The sequence below is a fragment of the Chaetodon auriga genome, chromosome 10 (genome assembly GCF_051107435.1).
Source record: "Chaetodon auriga isolate fChaAug3 chromosome 10, fChaAug3.hap1, whole genome shotgun sequence".
NCBI lineage: Eukaryota > Metazoa > Chordata > Actinopteri > Chaetodontiformes > Chaetodontidae > Chaetodon > Chaetodon auriga.
Window position 1 is genome coordinate 2125356 of NC_135083.1, and position 20021 is coordinate 2145376.

Sequence of the window (20021 nt, forward strand, 5' to 3'; positions counted from 1 at the left end):
GTCACATTGTGGGGACTTAACTTCATTATGGGGACAATAAGGTTAAGGTTCGGGTAAGTCTCCAGGAAATGAATGTGTATGCATGTGCGTGTGTGTGTGTGTGTGTGTGTGTGTGTACCTTGGGCTTGTTGCTGTGTTTGGGCTGAGCAGCGACGATCTGCTGAGGTTTCTTAGCAGCGGGACAGTCCAGAGGAACGTTGATGTTTTCTTTAGCTTTCAGAAGGTTCAAAACCATCTGAGGACTCGTTTCCCTGGAAACACATTTCAAACAGAACACACACCATCAGCAGGTTTCACCCCAAAGCTCCTCCTGTTTACACCTGCAGCTGCCTCCTCTACCCCATTTCATTACCTGCAGAGAGAAGCACGACACCCGTGCAGGTAAGTTCAGACTGCAGATAAAACAGCAGCATGAGCCACTTTAGTGGATCCATGTCAAGTTTATGGATTCGTTATATGAGTAGGACTGATTGTTTTATTAAAAAACATGTAAAAATGTTGATATAAATGTCAATAAACTCATAAATAACTGTCAGCCTTCTTGTCCCTCCTGGGTTCCCGTCATTCTTTGACACCCTCTCTGCTCTCACCTCTTGATGAAAACGTTGCTGATGCACCCGGTGAGGTTAGCGAGGCTTTGGTTGGGTGTTCCTCCCAGGAAGGTGCTTCCCTGTGAGCTCGTGGCCCTGCTGTCCACCCGGATGCCCTCCTTGGCTTTCTCCAGCATGTCGTCCATGTACAGACGCATCCTGTCGGGCGAGCAGTCGCACAGTCAGCACTCTCACCTTCGTTACAACACATTTGACGTCGCAGCTCTGATCATCCTACCCGCTAACGTTGTTGTAGACAGCGACGTAGTGGGTGTTGTCGTCGTTGAACGTCTTCTGCGTCTTGATCTCGCTGTTGCCGGCTCTCACCACCACGTGGCCCTCGTGCAGGAACACCTGACACACTCCTTCCTGCACGCACACACGTCAAGACGACACGCAGGAAGATGATGCGTGAACGTACAACAGACCGAACTAGGAAAACATCACGGAAAACGCTCATGGAAGGACAGCGAGAGGAAGTGAAAAGCAAACAGGAAGTGGACCTTATCGTGGTGGTAGAACATGAGGCCCTCCTTCTGCTCGGATCTGAAGCTGAAGCTGGCGTAGAAGTTGTTCCTGAGGCTGGGAATGTTGGTCAGAGCCAAGTCCAGGTAGCTCTGACCAGAGAAATGAGCCTCACGAGCCACCTGCACGCACACACACACACACACACACACACACACACACACACACACACACATGCAGCAGGTCAGCACAAGTGTGTTTATGTTTATTCACGTTTCCACGTCAGCACAGGAGGAACTAAAGTGAAAACCCTCCTCATTTGGGGATATTTTCAGTCATTAAACAACATTCAGCCAGCAGAGATTCATCTGTATGCAGACGACATGTTTGTCTACACTGTAGTTTACCCATTGAAACTAACGCACAAACAAACATGTTTAACTTTCTCCAGCAGTCCAGCCATTACTCTCATCCACACTGCATCATCTCAAGAGAATCTCTGGTTAAAGAAAGTGAATTTATGGAGCAGCTTTGCACAACAGAACATCACAAAGTGCTTAACAAAAGGAATAAATCACCGACAGCAGCAAAGACAGCAGCAGATGTCTGAGCTGAGGGTTTTCCTACCAGCAGGTCGCTGTCACAGCCGAAACTGACTCCGGAGCTCGTCATCCTCTTCAGGTCGATGTGAGAGTTCTGGGCCTTCACGTTCCTGAAGCAGCCCTTCAGAGAGCCCTGCTTCGAGAACAGAGACTTCAACCTGAAAAGAGACGGAGGCAGAATGATCTTCAGCCAGTGTGAGGCAGAGAAACTCCTCAACAGGCTCAAAAACACACAACTTGGACACGTTATGAGCTTGTTTACACAGCAGATAGAGAGCGACACTTTGAGTCATGTGACGATGACACCTGTGTCCACCTAACGAGAGGAAGTGAACCAAACAATGAGCTAAACGAGGCTAAAAGCTAACTCCTCTCTGTAGGTTTACCAGCAGGAAGTGTTTACCATCTTTGTTTAGCATGCTAACCCGTTAGTTAGCAACAAACATGGAGGACAGTCAACAGTTTTGCGTGGGTTTGGTACCTCATGATATTCATCTGACAGAGAATGTGAATATCTGCACCAAATTTCACGATGTGTGTGTGTGTGTGTGTGTGCGCGCGCGTGTGTGTGTGCGCGCGCGTGTGTGTGTGTGTGTGCGTGCGTGCGTGTGTGTGTGCACTCACTTGGCAGGCATCTTGTTCTCAGGTACTCCTCCCAGGTAGTAGCTGCCGCTGAAGGGGGGGATGTTCTCGGTGAACTGGTGGGTGTACAGGCCGACACGGTTGTTCCTCACCACGACGCGGTTCGGGCTTGAACGCAGGATGATGATCTCCAGCTGCACGGTTAAAAACAACACGTCAACAAGCAATCAGCCAATCGATTCCCTCGGCTGGGATCTGACACACACAGACGGTGAGGAGCGCGTGGGAAAGACAAAGACAGGAAGACGTACAGCTTTGGGGTCGGCGTCGCTGATCTTCAGGAAGTCGGATGAAGGCTCTTTGGGCATGAGCTCCACCAGATCGCCGCTGAAGTCGTAGAAAACCTTCAGCCGGCCCTGAAGCACTGCCAGACACAGGAACTGGTTCTGATGGAGGACGGAGACACAGACATCACGGTGAGACAGCACTTCACGTCTGAACCGATCAATACAGCAACATCTGATACCTGATCAATAGTTCTGAAGGTGAACCTGATATTGATTTGAGAGTTATGTAATATGATAACTATCAGTCAAAACAGAAAACGTCGTAATCTAAAAGTCTTTACCCCGTTTTGCAGCAGCAGCAGGACTCCGTTGTGCGACAGCAGTTTGACTTCCTGTTCAAAGCGCTGCATGCGAGCTGATTCGTCGGTGAAGGTGATCTGGGCGTAGCCGGTTCCGTCGAAATACGCCGCGTCATTCACCCAGGCCTGAGTCAGCACCGGCTTGGACCTGGTTTCGGTGATTTTATTCCAGAAGAAGACGAGTGGAAAAGTTCAATCAATCGAAGGAGAAAAATATTTGATGAGTTCAGACAAAAAGAAAAGAAACACGCAGCGACAGCCCGACAGTGTGTGAACCGACCTGCCACAAGGTTTCTCCTGGGTGGTGTTGACGTTGAAGATCTTTTCAAAGTTATACAGACTGAGCACCTCCTCGTTGAGCGTGTCCAACTCGATACAGCCCTTAAAGTTCGGCAGAGCGAGCGAGGAAGGCGGCTAAAAAAAGAGAAGATGAAGAATTTAGGAGCTGAACTATTCAAGTCCATCCACAGAAAAGATGATTTCATATAAGGCTCCATGCACTTACTTTGAAAGTACCCGGGTATCCTCCCACATAGAAGACCGTGTCGTCGGTCAAGAGGTTGAGCAGCCCCTGATCTCCTCTAGCCTCCACATAGGCTTTGGTGACTCTCTGGTCCCCCTCAGTGGCTTCTGAAGATATGGACATCTGACCGTACTGGAGGATCCTGCATTCAGACAAACAGATACATGTACAGAATAAGGACAAAAAACACGGGAACACACAATGCAGCACAGACAAATGCATGTAAACAGTCACAGAGGCTGAGGACAGAAGTGTAAAGAGGAGCACAGGAAGCTTTGATGGCTGAAAATCTTCTCTTACACAATGAATTACATTCATTTATGGTGCTTCTGCAACAGGACCGAGAGCCAATTATAATATAATAAAGCAGCGTCTGTGTGTGTGTGTGTGTGTGTGCGTCTCACCTCTCCAGCACTATGCTGTTGAAGTTTCCATTTGACTTGACGTCTTCAGCCATCAGCACCTCAGCAGTTTCTCCTCCAAGGTTGAAGTACCAGCGCAGTCTCCTCCCCACCAACGCCATGCCCAGGAACTCCTTACTGGACTACAAACACCAGAGACGTCCAAAGTCACGAACTACAAAAACCAATACAGTCCTCTCCCCTCAAAATCTGTGCCAACTCCAGAAACCCTCTCTGACCCATCACCTACGAAGCAAAGAATAAACTTTGATGAACGCTGCAGTGACGCTTACATCCTTGTTGCCGAGGTAGAAGACAAACTGCTGCGTGCCGTCGTCCTGCCGTCGGGCTCGCGCTGCCTCCGGCAAGGTGATGTAGAACTTCAGGGAGGTGTAGGCGGCTAGGTCAGCCAGGTTACCTGGAGTACGGACCTGAACCCCGGACGCCCCGTTAAACTTCACCGGAACGGCCACCTGAGGGAGGAGAGGGCAGCGGAAACATGAGAGGCAGCTGGAAGAAAGAGGCTTTCATCCTTGAGGCGGCGTCTTTTTATTCTCTTGCTTCTTTCCCGCTCGTACCTTGCTCGCAGCGTTGCGCGCCTGCTGAATGAGCTGACGGATGCGGCTGATGTTCTCCGAGATGTTTGGCATCTGTGCCGAGTGATTCTGCAGTTTGTCCAGCTTCTTCATGAGCAGAGGAATGGTCTCACCCAGCGTTTGCACTGCAGAGACAGACAGGGAGAGAGTTACCTGAAGAGCCTCACCGACCGTCTCCCGTCAACCAAAGCTTCCAGAGCTGCAAACACGAACATTCAGAAGCTCCTACCGGTCTTGTTGGCCTCCATCAGGGCGTTGTTGATGTCTTCGTTGGTGGCGTTGGCGTCTCCGTAGGTCTGCTGCCATTGGTCCAGCTGCTCCTTAATGGGGCGCAGGGCGTCGTTGACTTGTGTGGCCGTGGTGTTCGCCTGATCCGCCGCTCGCTTCGCGTCGTTGATCTCCTGGCTCACATCTGTTCACCGCAGAGGAAGACGGACGGAAAGAATTCAGAGGATGAATCCAGGAAATGTAAATTTAATGCTGCGTGTGTGTGTGTGTGTGTGCGTGTGCGTGCGTGTGTGTGTGTGCGTGCTGAATGTCCGTACTGGTGGTGAAGTTGAGGTTGTTCTGGACCGTCTCCAGGTCCTTCATCAAATCAGCCTGTTTGGTTTTGGCGTCGTCCAGTCGCCTCTGAGCGTCGTCCAGCTGCAGCTTCAGGTCTGTGCAGCGGAAAACCAACAAAAACCAAAACGCTTCAAGCACTGAAACGTCCAAACAGACGATTCTCCGAGAATCTGCTCTGAATTCATTAAAAAACTTAAATGACGTGAACGCGTGTGTTTACCGTTGGTCAGTTCTTCGTTCAGCTTTTCAACTTCGTCCTTCAGCTCCAAACTGTGGTTCCTCAGAGAATCAGCGATCTGACCGAGGTCCTGGTCCTTTATGTTCTGAACACACATACAAACATATGCACACAGACACACAGACACACAGACACACACACACACAGACACACACACACACACACACACACACCAATATTACAGGTCTGATACAAAGTAATGATTCAAGGCTCGTTGTTGAGGTAGTTTTAATTTTTTTGTCATACAGGAGGGATTGTGTGTGTGTGTGTGTGTGTGTGTGTGTGTGTGTGTGTGTGTGTGTGTGTGTCCTGTACCTCCAAAGTGTCATTAGCAGCCTTGTCGGCCATCTTGGCAGCCTCCTCCGCCTCCTTGATGCTGTTGATGATCTTGTTATAGGCCTGTGTGACATCCACGAATCCCTCCTTCTTGGTTTCTGCCACCAAACTGCAGACAAACGACGACAGCGAATGTTTGTCTGATTTGTTGTGTAACAGGAACATCGTTCATGATGCGATTCACCTGCTGAGTTTGGTCACCGCAGCACTCGGCACCAGGCTGAATATACGGCTGCAGTCGAGCGGCCAGCTGCTCTCTTACCTGGACAGGTTCATGGCTAAAGCGTTCAGCAGCTCCGCGTGTTTCTCTGCTTGCTCCACCAGCGGGATCTTGGAGTCGACCCAAGCGAAGTTCTGCACTTTGTTGGCCAGCGGCGTCCTGGCGCCGTCCAGCTGGGCCGCCAAGTGCTCATACTCCTGAGAAAGACTGAGTGTTAAAGAGGCAGATATCGTCCGACCACAACACCTCCAGTTTAAATCCAGAGGAGGACCTTTGTTAGACGTCTTCACGCCCATCTTTACTGATTCAAATCACACAGGAAGAAATCTCTTTCAGTCATTCAGTCAGCAGACACAGTAACTGTTACCTTCTCTTACCTGTAGAGATTAACAACATGGTACAATGAGAATATGTTGGATTATCAACTCAAGCATGAATAATGTGATGGAAAAAGTAACAAACACGGTTCAACTTGCAGACACACTCGCTGCCTGAGCGGCTGCTTTGGACGGTTTCCAGACACTTTCAACTGAAGTAAGACATGAAAAACCTCCAGGTGTGCTGCAGGTGGGCTTTGCAAAGGTCACCCACAGGTGTTTCATCCTGTTTTTGTTCGTTCTAACCTCTTTGGAGTTGTGCAGCATGGACAGCAGGTCGTTGACCTGAGCGACGTCGTCTTCAGCCATCTGCAGCTGCTCGTTCACCTCCTTCTGCTTGGACAGCAGGTCCTCCATCTTCCTCTGTGGGACAGACAGACAGACAGAGTCAGCGTGGCTGATCATCGCCGTCCTTCACTCCCTCCTCGCCGTCTCCCTGCTCACCTTATTGTCCTCCAGGGTTTTCTCGTTGACGTTGTTGATCTCGGCCGCTCTGGCCGTGTTGTTCACGGCTTCGTTCAGGGCGTCTCGCAGGTCCATCATCTCGGAGTGGAAGCGGGTCAGACGGTCTCTGATCGCTTTGGCCAAGTCGTTGTTTTCTCCCTGGCGGCCTGCCAACTCTTTGTTTACACGATCCAACACTGGCAGAGGATGCAGAGGACACAGGGGACAGAGAGGACACAGAGGACACAGAGTGAAGGAGTCATCCTCACTGTAAACACCTGCGCTGCCAAGACAAGAGACTGTTCTTCATGTGCACTCTTTACTGATTTATCACACGTTGGGCCCAAACACAGAACTTAAACATAAAACTGTTCAGACTGAAGCAGAATTTCTGAAACCTCTGAGTGTTTGGGAGGAACATTTCTTCGTGGATCGTCTGCATGGACAAACTTACGTTTCTCTGCCTCCGTCTTCTCCCTGTCAGCCACCTTCTTCTGCCCCACGCAGCTCCTGTACCTCATCTCCCTCATCATGGCCTGCACCTCCCTCATCTTCCTCTCCCGCTCCTCGTCGTCCTGATCCGCCTCCGTGACATTCAGCGAGGAGCGGTTCACCATCTGTAAGATGTCTGCGGAAAAATGAAGGCTTTAGGTTTAGACGGCGGCTTCTTCCTGTGCTTCATCTTGTTCTGGTTCATCTGGAACCTTTTCTTTTAAATAAACTTCTCTCCACCAGCTGCAAAACATACTTGTGAGGTTTCTTCTTAAAGAGATCATTCAGGTTTCAGACACCAACAGTCTGTGTCACAGTGTATAATTAAGGTTTCATGTTGTGCTCCAGTGGACTCGTCGTCCTCTGTCTTACCGTTTATGTTCATGGTCATGTTGTTGATGAAGGACAGCAGGTCTTGCGCCCTCTGGTGTGTTTTGACGGTACTGTTCTGCAGGTCGCCGACCCTGTCAGTCATCGCTGCGGCCTGAAAACACATCACACAACACCATGAGTGAAGAAGAAACAGGAAACTTTTCCTCAACATTTATAACACGAGGAAAACAAAAGCTTGTGACATGAAGGAAAGGCAGAAGGAAGATATTATAATAAATGTAGTTTTCATACTTTGTGTGTTATGTAATAAGAAAGGTGGACTTTATATTTACAGAAATGTTCTGAAAACACAGTAAAAAGGTTGTGTGTGTGTGTGTGTGTGTGTGTGTGTGTGTGTGTGTGTGTGTGAGACCCCACCTTGTCCTGCAGCTCGCTGATGTCATCATTGATATTCGTGATCTCAGCGTCCAGCATGTCGGCCCGACTCCGGCTGTCATCCAGTGTACTGTTGTAGTTCTCTATGGCGCGCTGGAATCATGGGAAAATGAGTTCATTTTAACAACTTCAGCTGGCTAGAAACGTGTGTGTGTGTGTGTGTGTGTGTGCGTGTGTGTGTGTATACGCGCACTCACAGCCATGTCCTCCACAGACTTGTTGAGGTTGTGCAGCTGAGCCCAGGCCATGGAGCTGGCGTTCAGACTGCTCAGCTGATCGGCTACTGAGTGGAAGCTGCTGTTCAATTTGTCCAGATCGTCCAACAGGACGGTGACACAGCTGTCACACACTGCAAGACGCACACACACACACACACACACACACACACACACACACACACACACACAGGCACACACATTTAGTTTGAATCCTCCATAATTTTAAACTTTTGTCTTGTTGGAAGCTTCCTGATATTTTGTTCCTTCAAACACAATGAATTTTCACTCAGTTGCAGTCGTGTGTGTTTGTGTTTGTGTGTGTGTGTGTGTGTGTGTGTGTGTGCGCGGTTCACTTACCTTGACAGCGCACGCCGTTCTGGTAGTACACAGGGACGCTGTACTTCTGTGAGCAGGTGTCACACTGTTTTCCCGTCATGCCGTCAGCACAGCGGCACTCTCCTGATCGGGGGTCACACTGGCCTCCTCGACAGTCGCACTCTGAGGAGGTGATAGAGAGGAGCTCACTAAAAATATGTCGCCATGTGCACTGGGGTCGATGTCAGACTGACTTGAGACAGACTCGACAGTTTGGCTGAATATTAGTGGGCATTGCAAATCAAACTGAACGTTGGTGCGAATGTATGGAAGCTGTTATGATGACTGCTGCTGCTAATGATGCTTTCAGGTCTTAACGTTGCCCGTTGGCGCCCGTCATGGCGTCTGTGTGGTCACTCACTCTTGCAGCCGTCGGGGCCGTAGTCCCAGTATCCCGGAGCGCACTGCCTGCAGCTCGGCCCGTTGACTCCGGGCTGACAGGCGCACTGGCCGCTCTGAGGGTGACACGGCTGGACGAGAGCCGCGGAGGCGTCGCAGTCGCACTGACGGCAGCCAGTGCACGAGTCGAAGCCGAACGAGCCGTCCTGGAAACGACAGAATGGGTTCAGGTGGAGGCGTGAGGCGTGAAGGCGGCCGGCCGCAGCTCGCCAGCTGGGATGACCGGTTTGGAATTACGGCTTCAGAGTCTTACCACACAGCGGTCGCAGCGCGGCCCGGTGACTCCCGCCTTACAGCGACACTCCCCGGTGTGAGGGTCACATGACTCGGTGCCACATGGAGAACAGTTGCATTCTGGGTGAAAGAAAACAGAACACACATCAAGCTGTCACTAAGCTGAGAGAGTTAATCAGGTTTAATGGCGTCGCGTCACTGAAGCCGAACTCACTGGTGCAGTTCTTGGCGGTGACGGCGTCTCCGTAGTAGCCAGGTGCGCAGGTGTCGCAGTGAGGCCCGGCCGTGTTGTGCATGCAGCTGAGACACTCGCCGGTCAGCGGGTGGCAGTCGGTGAACAGCATGTTGGGGTCCGTGTTGCCGTGGCAATTGCACGGCTGGCACCTGCTGCCGAGCACCCTGGGGTTGCCGAAGTGACCGGGGGCGCACCTGTGGTAGAGGCCGAAATTTGATGACGCAGCAGAAAATGGAGTATATGCAGGTACTTTGGGTTCAATCTGACTCTAAAACGTCTTTTTCAGACGGATGAAGTGAGCTTCATCTGTCTCTGCAGCACAGAGTGAGCAGATTAAAACCAGCAGCAAAACAGAGCGCACGTATTAAATTTGTTCTAAATGAGTCCATCAGTGACGTGTTAGTATTAAAAATGTCCAGTGGGGGTGGGGGTTGGGGGGTGGGGGGGCAGGAAGCGTTCACCCTTTCATACCACTGATGAAGCTTGTTGCATCATCTTTTGTTATTGAGCTTCTTTGCTGACAATATTACACACTTTTACTTCATTACTGCCTCTGCCAGTGCAGTATTTTCACAATGTGGTACTAGTACTTTTACTTGATCTGAATACTTCTTGTAGCACTGATTTACTGCGTGTGGAGTACAAACACACTCTGTGCTGAGGAGGTGGTTCACCTTTCGCAGTGCGGTCCAGCGTAACCCGGCATGCACAGACACTGCATCCTGTCGCTTTTCTGCACACAACCCTCTGCAAAGCTACACACACACACACACACACACACACACACACACACACACACACACACAGAAGGAGTTATTATTATAACACATGGTTCCATGAGAAATCAGGGGTTCGTCTGGTGTCAGAAGACAGAGAGACAGAGGAAGACTGTGCTGACTTGTTGGACGGGACCCTCAGTGGGCAGGGACAGCTGGAGCACGACACCGCCTGTCCGTCAAGAGTGTTGTTGCCGAGGAAACCCCCCTGGCACCTCTCGCAGTGGTCACCGGCGGTGTTATGCTGGCAGCCCTGACGGTCAGAGAGGACAAACAGTGACCGGCGGTTCTGGATAAGAGGACGGACAGAAGGCTTCGAGTAGGAAAAGACTGACGATGAGAAATTCTCACCACACAGATTCCAGATCCGTCCAGACACTGATCAGAGTGTCCGTTACAGTTACAGGGGACACACTTCCCCAGGAACAGGCCGATGGTGTCTCTGTAGTAACCTGGAGCACATTTCTACAGGCAGAAGAGAGAGGAGGATTATTCACAGGCATGACTTCCATTGATTACCTTCTGGATTAACGATCAGTGTTTTTGTCTATAAAATGGCAGAAAATAGCTGCACACAAAACCTTTCTTCAGATTGATTTAGGAAAAAATAAACTGGTCAGTCTGTGCTCGTCCCTCACCTGGCACGAGTCTCCCAGGTAGTTGGCCGGACACATGCAGATCTCCACGTTGTTGGCATGGCGGCCGGCGGGCAGGTTCTCAGCGCCCTCCAGCACGGCGCCGCGGAGCGACACGGAGTGAGCCAACTGGGAGTGCAGGGCTCGGATCTGCAGAGACTCCAGACCGACCAGAACCATCATCAGCTCCTCCCGAGAGACCAAGTTACCGGTCTGCGCGTGACGGAAGCTTCCCTGCGAGGAGGAGGAGGAGGAGGAGGAGGAGGAGGAGGAGAGAAGGTCTCATGGTTTATCAGCAGCTCTAGAGGGCGACTCGGGTCACCAACTGATCACTTCATGTTGCTGCGACAGAATATCTCAAACGAGCCGTGAGAGAAGGAGAAGTCACCTCCACCATGTGAACTATTCCCAGGTGAGGCTCCTCAGGTGAGGAGTACTCCCTCTCTATGAACACCAGGGTCATCTGGTTCCCCTGCAGGAGGACAACAACAGGAAGCTTGTGACTGCTTGTGGAATATTTAATGTTAGTATATCTGCACGTGTGACTCGAGCTTCCGGCGATGTCGGTGTGTGTGTTGTACCTTCAGAATGATGTCAGGCCTGGAGGCTTCTGCAGGCAGAGACAACACGTCGCCTCTCATGGTCTGAGCGTGGAGACGGTACCTGAGATAACCTCCATAGGATGAGACCTGGATGGTAGTTAATGAGACGAAAGACAAACATAAGAAGGGAGGAAGAGCAACGAGGCAGAAAGCAAAGACTGAAGTGAAGCTTTAAGGCAGGTTACAGAGCGAGGGACAGAGCTTTAATCTCACACTGCTGCTGCTTAATCCAGACAACAATGGATTACATTCAGAGCGTACAGTCGAACAGCAACACGATCCAGGGCCTGTGCTTTGATTTCTATGGTAACCATGCAGGTTTTGGCGAGGCTGACATTTGAAGCTGCTTCACGGAGCGGAACAGGACTCAGTCTGGGATTTAGATCTCTGCAGACTCATGCTGGCCGAATCCCACATGAAAGCTGTCGACTCAAACATCTAGACGAAACAACGATCTGTATCCGAACGCCTCGTCTGAGCCTCCGGATCACATGTGGGACGAGTCAGTTCAGTTCAGAGTCACAGTGTTTTTGGGGTTTGACACAGCTGCTTGTGTTCAGACCACATTTAACACTTGAGAAGCCTGGCTTGTTTTTTTCCATCACCAGGAGCCAGGAGCTTAGCTTAGCTTAGCATAGCGACTGGAAATGGTGACAGTCTGGTTCTAAAGGATTCTTTGAACTCATTAACTGACACGTTACGTCTGGTTTGTTTAATCTGTGTAATTATGGTTTTATTGGGGGTTATGTGCTGATCCAGGCTTGAGGATTCCTCGGCTTGCAGGCTTTATGCTAAGCTAACCATCACCTGGTTGTAACTTTATGTTTAAAGCAAATATATGAGAGAAACATCACCATAAAACAGAAAACTGACAGAATATGAATGAGCAGAGGAGTCGTTGGGGATCCTTGGGTTAAACATGTCTCTGAGTAACAGAAGATTATCTCTGGGACTCTGGTTTTCTATGTGCTGCAGCCCTCAAACTCAGAAAAGGCACACGTCCAGCCGTTTTAGGAAGGCTTAGAAACTTTCAGTGTAAGTTTCCAGCGAGCTCAGTTTGCCTGATCATGTTGAGCTTGTTATTACTACCACTGAACGTGTTGATACTGCATGTAATGGAAATATCTTCATCTGTTTACTGAAGTCTGAGTGCCAGCGTGTTCAAAAACTGTCAATCGTTGATGCCTGCAGCACAAAGCTCCTCCCATGATGCAGGAGAAGCTCCAGTTCCTGCATGTTCGCCACGCTGAAAGGCTGCACAGTGAAAGCAGCGTGAGCGTGTTGTTGTCTTCTGTTTCAGAGCAACAAAAATGCTTTTTGCATGTTTTAACTGCTGTTGAGGATTCTTTTCAAAGCATCGCAGCACACCTGAAGTCTTCTTTTGACGTAAAGTGTACCTTGTGTCTCTCTACCATCGTTAATTTGTGTTTTTATGCTGTTTTTGTGTACCTGTATTTACCCACTGGCCTCACACGCCCCCTGCAGCGATGAGTAAAATAACGTGAATTCTCACCTTGTCTCCCAGGTAAGTCTTCGGTGCGTGCCAGTGGAGGTCCTGGTAGACGTCTGGCACGTCGCTGAGGTCGGCCTCTACGAGGTCTTGACCAGGATACACGGTGACCGGTACTTCCTGTCTGTCTGCTCCGAGCAGCACCCAGCCCTCCATGTTCATAATCTACAGGAGAGGAAACGAGGAACGAAGCCTGAAACACTCTTCAAACTTGCTGGAAAGCATAATAAATCTGTAATTTTTTAGGATGTGAAATCGAGCCTCTCTCTCTGACAAACATGTTACCACCATCGAGCAGCAGAATCTTACTGAGCTGATCTGAGGACAGAGTTTAATGAAAGTCAGCGAGGTTTTAGAGTAAAGGACAGAATGGACAAACAGGAGCACCTCGCGGCGTCTCTTGTCGGAGCTGCGGCAGCGGTCGGTGGCTCCGAAGCAGAAGCAGCTGGTGCAGCCCTTCGGGTTGGTTGGGTCCAAGTGGAACGTACCAACTCTGCACTGATCGCAACGAGAACCCTGGACGTTCTCCTGCAGGTGGAGGAGGTGCAGCAGGTTAGCGAGTGAGTGCATGATGTGTGTGAGAGTGTGTGCATGTGTGTGTGTGTGTGTGTGTGTGTGTGTGTGTCCCACCTTGCAGAGACACTGTCCTGTGAAGGAGTCACACACGTCCTCCTCAGTTCCCGCCTCGTTGCAGTCACATGGCCTGCAGTTGGGGTAGCCATAGAAGCCGGGAGCGCAGCGGTCACACTGACGGCCGACGACGTTGTTCTTACATCTGGAAACAATAATCGTTAACGTTTGAGAGTCAGTGTGTGTGTGTGTGTGTGTGTGTGTGTGTGTGTGTGTGTGTGTGAAAGAAGAAATGAACTTTGACCTTCATGCGCCGAAATTCATTTAATCTCACAGGAGATTAAATCTTTATTGCTCCAATTATCCATCACAAATGACTGAATAACCATAAATATTTAGACTTGTTGAATAGACACACTGAGGGCTGTGTGTGTGTGTGCGTGTGTGTGTGTGTGTGTGTGTGTGTGTGTGTGTGTGTGGAGTGCTGGCAGCCTTTAGGCACAGAAATATTTTCACCTTTACATCCTCGTCTTGTCTGGACAAAGCTGACACATTCCTCTGCGTGTGTGTGTGTGTGTGTGTGTGTGTGTGTGTGTGTGTGTGCGTGCGCGTGCGTGCGTGCGTGCGTGCGTGTGTGTGTGTGTGTGTTAGGCAGGAATGACAGTGATTTAAGATCCTGTGAATGCCTTGATGTTTACAGCGAGGCAGATGATGGAGGGAAGCGACAGGAGGAGGAAAAATGACGGTTCAGAGGACAGAAAAGACAGTTATAGAGAGAAAGACACAAACTGAGGACAGCACAGAGACGGCAACAGACAGAGAAGAGGGGGACACTTTCAGCTCTGGTCGTCTGCTTACAGTTAGAAAGCTCAATATATTTAATGGTGTGAAAGAGAAAGATGAACTGAACTGCTGAGCAGCTTCTTGAAGCCAATCAGAGACTTCAGAGCAATTCAGCGTTCAGTTATCACGTCTAAAGTTTAGATTCATAAAAGCCATCTAAGGTCACTGTCACTCAGGACATTTAGCAAAATAAGAATATTGACTTTCTTGAGTTAAGATGATACCACTCTCATGTCTGTAGGTGAACTCTGGAGGTAAAGCCAGCAGGTGGTTAGCTTAGCTTAGCCTGTCTCTGCACACAGGCATTAAAGAAACCTGCTCATCAGCACCTCTAGAGGCAAAAATGTGTGGTTTTATGGAAGCTTATATGCTGGAAGTATCTTCCTGGATTCTGGTCCAGTGTCATGCTAGCTCTTTCCACGCTTCCAGCCATTCCACTGCGCTAAAATAAGCTAAGCCAAGCTAACTGCCTGCTGGCTTGGGCTCCATGTCTCCAGACATACATGCATGAGAGTAATATTGATCTCCTCATCAGACAAGACAGTGCATGAGTGCATGATATTCCTTTACATGTAAGCATTCAAGTTATGTTTAAACTGACATTACAGATGTCAACGTAAAAGATGCTGGCAGCCGTCAGACACGTAGAATCTTTGAGATGTGTGTGTGTATGCAAAACTGCGTCAAATGAGGCCCTTCATCATGATATAGACCGACGAAGACGAGGACAGACTGCTGCTGTGTTGCTGGCAGTCCTCTGGAGAGCCACAGCTGACTGAGAGAACATATTTTAAAAGCTGCAGCTTCCACACAACTCAGGCAAGAGATGGCAAGAAAAGCTGGCCAAACACACAGGCAATCAGCACAGAGCCAAGATCATGTCAGCAGCCCAAACAGGCGAGAAATAACTGCCTTTTTAGGTATTTCCAAACGGGGGCCTGACGTTTGAGAGCCAAACTTGCTGAAACAGAAATCTTGTTTTCCAAGACACGGTGGGGGCAGCAGATGATTCATGACATGAGGAAAGTAAGAACTGCTGAACTGGGAGGAAATGAGGAGCAACTCTTTCTGATTGTTTTAGTCTTTTGACAGCGGCGTGTGGATCTGCCTCTGAGCCCGAGCCAGAAACAACGATCCTGAGGCACATCAGTGAAAATCAATCATCGCCTCCTCTGTCCTGTCTTGTCGTACCTGCACTGTCCGCTGATCGTATCGCAGTTCACATCGGGGGACACGATGCCCGACTGAGAGCAGTTGCAGACCTCGCACCCGACCACTGGGTGGCAGCCAAACGCCTGAGGCTCGCACTGGGTGCACTCTGGCTGCAGGGTCCTCGGAGGGCAGATGCAGTCGCCGGTCACGGGTTCACATAACCTCGTACCACAGTTACAGGCTGGAGGAAAGACGAGAGGGATGAAGTTAGTCACAGACAAACACAGCTATCATCTTCTGTATGAGGAAAACCGACAACCTGAACACGCATTTAAATGAATCTGCTTCGTCGAACTCTGTGAGGAATAAATGATGCACGCTCGTGTAATCAGCGCGACCAAAGCTGAACATTTCCCCATCAGACACTCACGTCTGCAGTTGGGGAATCCCCAGTAACCCGTGGCGCACATGGAGCAGTCTCGGCCAATCACGTGTGGCCTGCAGCGGCACTGACCGCCGAAGGACTCGCAGGTGTCGCTCTCGGCTCCGACCTCGTGGCAGGCGCAGGGCATCGCCCCGTTGTTGAAGAAGGCGGACAGAGACACGGCCGAGCCGAGGCAGAACGGTGAGGCGGAGGACGGGCTGGAGGGAGGAAGAGGAGGGAGGAAGAGTCATTAATTCATTGGCGAAGGAAATATAACATCAAAACTCGCTCTGCTGCTGAGACACTGACTTGATGTAGAAGCTGTTTTGGCCACAGCTGCTGATGAAGTCGTAAGATTTATCCAGAGGTTCCTCATTCAGGTAGCTGGAGCTGTAGCTCGCCTCAGGCACAACCAGCACGTAATCCTGCAGAGACACAACCGAGGAGGGTGGGGAGGGTGGTGGTTACGGCACGGAGAGAGGAGGAGGGATTAAGATTAAAATATAGAACAGGATACAATCAGAGAGAGTCAAAGACGAGGAGAGCGAGGAAACAGCGACCCACCAGCCACAGAGTCTTGCCAGCAGGTATCTGAACTGTGAGGAAGACCTCGTGGTCCGTCACATCCAGAATGATCTGATTCTCAGACACCAGCACGTTACGGCAGCCGTAAGCGTGGGGACAGAAGGAGGCGTTGGCGTGGCCTGATGCACAAAAACACAGGTGAGAACTGGTTATCGGTTGTTATTCATTGATTGTTTTGTCACACAGGACGCCGCCGCCTGCAGCCTCCAACGCTCAGACGTGCTCTTACCCTGCCAGATCCGTCCACCGTTAATGTACACCTGCACAGGATAGGTGGGGTGGAGGGGCTGGTGATAGTGGAGGATGAAGACGTAACGACCCAGAGCATGGACACGGGTCGAGTACACCGCTGCATTCTGGGTAAGGGGACGATGAAGATGAGAGATGGAAAAGAGACAGACAACGATAAGAGTGATGAAGCTGATGTTAAGATCCGACGGGTTATTTTTTATGAATCATAGCTTCAATAATTTGGTTTGAGTCAGATCTGTTCCTTATTCCTGGAGCTGAAGCTCAGTGGACTCGTCTTAATCCTCTCGCGGTGTCCATGCAAGATAAGAGCACCTCAGGAAATGCTTGAACGTGTGAATCAGTCCAGACTGTAGCTGTCCTACACCTGCATGCTGGGGTCATTTCCTACAGCTGCTTCAGGTTTCACGTGGACTCCTCATAAGAGGCACAGCAGTAACTTCAGAGGAGGGTGGAGAGCTGAACATTCAGAACATCAGCGTACCTGCAGTGAATCCAGCCGGACGTGGTCGCTGTTATCTGCCCCGTGGAGAGGTCTGTTTCCTCCCGTCCAGGCCCCCTCGTCGCTCTGGTGCAGAGGAGGAGCTGCTGCAGGGGAGGCCAGGATGGGCTCCTGCATGGAGGAGCTCTGGCCCTCCTTCAGGACCACAGAGTCTGATGGTGTCTGGAAGCGCGAGGGGACGCAGGAGGAGCTGCAGACAGAGAGGGGAAGAGGAAGAACATGAAGACTTCCAAAGGCCTTTCAAAGGAGTGTTCGGTGAGTCTCTGGGACTTTACCTGTCAGGTGAGAACTGTCCATGAGTGCTGATGCAGTGGACTTTAGGCTCAACCTGCTCCATCGTAAACTGCTCTTTAGGCACCAGGTAGACTTTGTGCTGAAGACAATGAAGAAGCACGTTTGTTTTGTTTTTTTTTTGGAGCGTTTGAGTATTTAACAGTTTGAAAGTGAGGCTGACATGTTGGAAAACTCACCAGGAAGAAGCTGGCGCGGTCGGAGATGAGCTGGATCTCCGTGTCGGCGGGGAGGGAGAAGACGGCCACTCTGTTCTGGTCGTCGATGGCCACGACTCGACACAGGAAGCTGCACAAACACGCACACAAACACACACGCTGTGATTAAGAGCTGCTGACATCCTTAATGAAAACGCACAGACAGTCACAGTAAACTGTGAACCAGCTGAGTCCACACACCACAGTAAAAACACACAAACTGTCCACCGCAGCCAAAGCAAACACAGCGTCCGTCTGTGACGTCTGAGCGAAGGACATCCTCCTCATCATCACCTCTGCACGCTTCACCTGATGCATGTGCTCACATATTCTAACATATTCTACCACAGCAGAGCAAGCGTTAGTCCTTCTTGGTTAAACAGCTTTTACACAGTGTTCACTGAGGGGGTGCTGCTGTAAACTGTATGGACAGTCAGACGGCTGTGACACCTCAACAGACTTTTAAGTTTTTGTCTTTAAGTCTTTTTCTTTGAGTTTCTTCAGCTGTGTTTCATTTCATCAATGATAAAGGTCTTTTCTCAGCTGTTAGCTCGTCCCTCGATCCGCTCCTCTTCAGTCCATCATGATGCAAGAACCAAGTCACAAAGCTGTTAGCGCTTCATATGCAAATGTGAACCATAGAAAACCTGCAGGTCTGCCGTCATTATTAGCAGCAGTAATAAGATAAGATAAGACTTCATTAATCCCCTGTGAGGGAGGTTTGGGTGTTATAGGCAGCAGCAACAGTATCAATAATACGAAAGGAGACAAAAAAGGGAATAAAATACAAAAGAGAAAATGAAAAATCAAAGAGGGCAGCATTGAAAAATAATATTGCTAACAGGAAAAACTGAACATGGATTGAGAATTGCACAGGGTTTAAGTAAAGATGATGAAACATGGAATCACACAGTCGTGCAAAAACAGTAAGCATGTAAACATAATACTGGTCAGAGGTGTAGAAATACTGCGTTTTCTCCCACAGAGCAGAGGTGGTGATCCTAGCAGCTTGAATTTCTTCATTTTTAAAAACAGGACGGTGAATGTGACGACATGACAAACGTCCTTTTGTCCTGTTCTCTGCTGAACGTTGATTATTTACACGATCAAATGCAAAGATCCTTGAAATTTTAGAAAAAGTTAAAAGTCAGACAGGAAGTGAGTTAAAAGCGCCTCAGGACAGGTGTTGTTCGTACCTGTATTTGCAGTGCAGCAGGGTGACGCGGTGCTGGTGCGTTCGAGCTCCCGGCATGTTTACAGCGACAGACAGAGTTTGTGGTATTTCTTCCTCGCTGGAATATTCCACAACCAGAACGTAATCACCTGGAGACGGCAGGCGCCCTCGCAGCTCGACGCTGATCTGCAGCAGAAAAAGAGAAAACTGATTTTTAAAACATCTGTTGATCTGTGTTTCTACCTGTAAAAACACCACAGAAACATTTCCGCTCTCTTACATCGTAGCCACTGCAGACGGCCATGTCTGGGTGGCGCGGGGTGACCTTCTCCATCGGGCAGGGGCGCGGCAGGTGGTTGTCGTTGACGCAGCTGGCGTCGTTGCCGGAGATGGAGGGGAAGGAGTCCAGAGACAGATACCTGTACAGCAGACAGCTGGACAGACACAGAGAGACAGGCAGCTTCAAACATGACCGTCTGTTCACTGTGTCCTCACAAGGATGGAAAGATGAGATTTAATGGGAGGTTTTCAGGAAGGAAACTGATCAGAAACTGATCTGGATTTTAATTACAAAACTAGATTTTGGATAAAGGAACAGTTTGTCTGTCTGGTACATTAAGACAAAGATAAAGCCAGCAGCTGGTTAGCTTAGCTTAGCTTAGCATAAACATTGAAAATAGGGGAAACAGCTCTAAAACGTACCAACACACTGCATGTTGGTGTTTAAACGGTGGAAAAACTAAAGTGTACAAACTTATTACAGAATATTTCTTGAATTCTTGGAGCCCTGTTGTCACTGCACCAAAAACAGTCCCACACATCCCATAACTTAATTTTACGCTCGTTTTACCTCTGGACAGGGCCAGGCTAGCTGCTCCTCCTATTTCCAGTCTTGTGCTAAGCTAAGCTAACTGCCTGCTGGCTCACACAGTATTTACTCAGAGCAGTATTCATCATCTCATTAAGGTCAAATTATTCCCTCAAGGATAAAACTTAGAGCTCATTTTCGCATGATGTTCAGCTGTCAATCATGGATTCCGCCCTCTCATTGGCTACTTGATTTCAGTGAATAATATATGTGTGTACGTACTTCTGGCTGGCGTCAGGTGCGGAGCTGTAGGAGCAGGGCTCAGTGACTCTGATCTGCAGGATGGGGGCTTCGTAGTAGGCACTGGGCAGCAGGACCAGGTAATCCTGAAGGACAAA

At 49.6% G+C, this 20021-nt stretch overlaps 1 protein-coding gene across 2 annotated transcripts in view; it reads right to left on the reverse strand.

The window, feature by feature from the left end:
- The window catches only part of lama5 (laminin, alpha 5), a 71809-nt gene that overhangs the window by 3212 nt on the left and 48576 nt on the right, over positions 1–20021 (reverse strand). For both annotated transcript variants that reach the window (XM_076741221.1, XM_076741220.1), the window contains exons 25-72: positions 19906–20009; positions 19096–19249; positions 18838–19001; positions 17624–17732; positions 17429–17526; positions 17136–17343; positions 16632–16758; positions 16382–16521; positions 16127–16242; positions 15824–16035; positions 15433–15634; positions 13459–13603; positions 13216–13356; positions 12832–12993; positions 11298–11405; positions 11105–11188; positions 10720–10950; positions 10433–10546; positions 10204–10334; positions 9980–10060; positions 9285–9499; positions 9090–9190; positions 8799–8982; positions 8420–8560; positions 8042–8193; positions 7827–7937; positions 7449–7560; positions 7039–7212; positions 6585–6781; positions 6387–6503; positions 5806–5960; positions 5523–5652; positions 5190–5292; positions 4951–5064; positions 4635–4817; positions 4388–4530; positions 4103–4282; positions 3813–3952; positions 3391–3550; positions 3166–3299; positions 2868–3033; positions 2551–2685; positions 2282–2433; positions 1683–1815; positions 1094–1237; positions 829–959; positions 591–749; positions 119–251 (exon numbers count right to left, since the gene is read on the reverse strand). In XM_076741221.1, the coding sequence (XP_076597336.1) occupies positions 119–251; positions 591–749; positions 829–959; positions 1094–1237; positions 1683–1815; positions 2282–2433; positions 2551–2685; positions 2868–3033; positions 3166–3299; positions 3391–3550; positions 3813–3952; positions 4103–4282; positions 4388–4530; positions 4635–4817; positions 4951–5064; positions 5190–5292; positions 5523–5652; positions 5806–5960; positions 6387–6503; positions 6585–6781; positions 7039–7212; positions 7449–7560; positions 7827–7937; positions 8042–8193; positions 8420–8560; positions 8799–8982; positions 9090–9190; positions 9285–9499; positions 9980–10060; positions 10204–10334; positions 10433–10546; positions 10720–10950; positions 11105–11188; positions 11298–11405; positions 12832–12993; positions 13216–13356; positions 13459–13603; positions 15433–15634; positions 15824–16035; positions 16127–16242; positions 16382–16521; positions 16632–16758; positions 17136–17343; positions 17429–17526; positions 17624–17732; positions 18838–19001; positions 19096–19249; positions 19906–20009 (6930 nt within the window). The remainder of the gene's footprint in view (positions 1–118; positions 252–590; positions 750–828; positions 960–1093; positions 1238–1682; positions 1816–2281; positions 2434–2550; positions 2686–2867; positions 3034–3165; positions 3300–3390; positions 3551–3812; positions 3953–4102; positions 4283–4387; positions 4531–4634; positions 4818–4950; positions 5065–5189; positions 5293–5522; positions 5653–5805; positions 5961–6386; positions 6504–6584; positions 6782–7038; positions 7213–7448; positions 7561–7826; positions 7938–8041; positions 8194–8419; positions 8561–8798; positions 8983–9089; positions 9191–9284; positions 9500–9979; positions 10061–10203; positions 10335–10432; positions 10547–10719; positions 10951–11104; positions 11189–11297; positions 11406–12831; positions 12994–13215; positions 13357–13458; positions 13604–15432; positions 15635–15823; positions 16036–16126; positions 16243–16381; positions 16522–16631; positions 16759–17135; positions 17344–17428; positions 17527–17623; positions 17733–18837; positions 19002–19095; positions 19250–19905; positions 20010–20021) is intronic.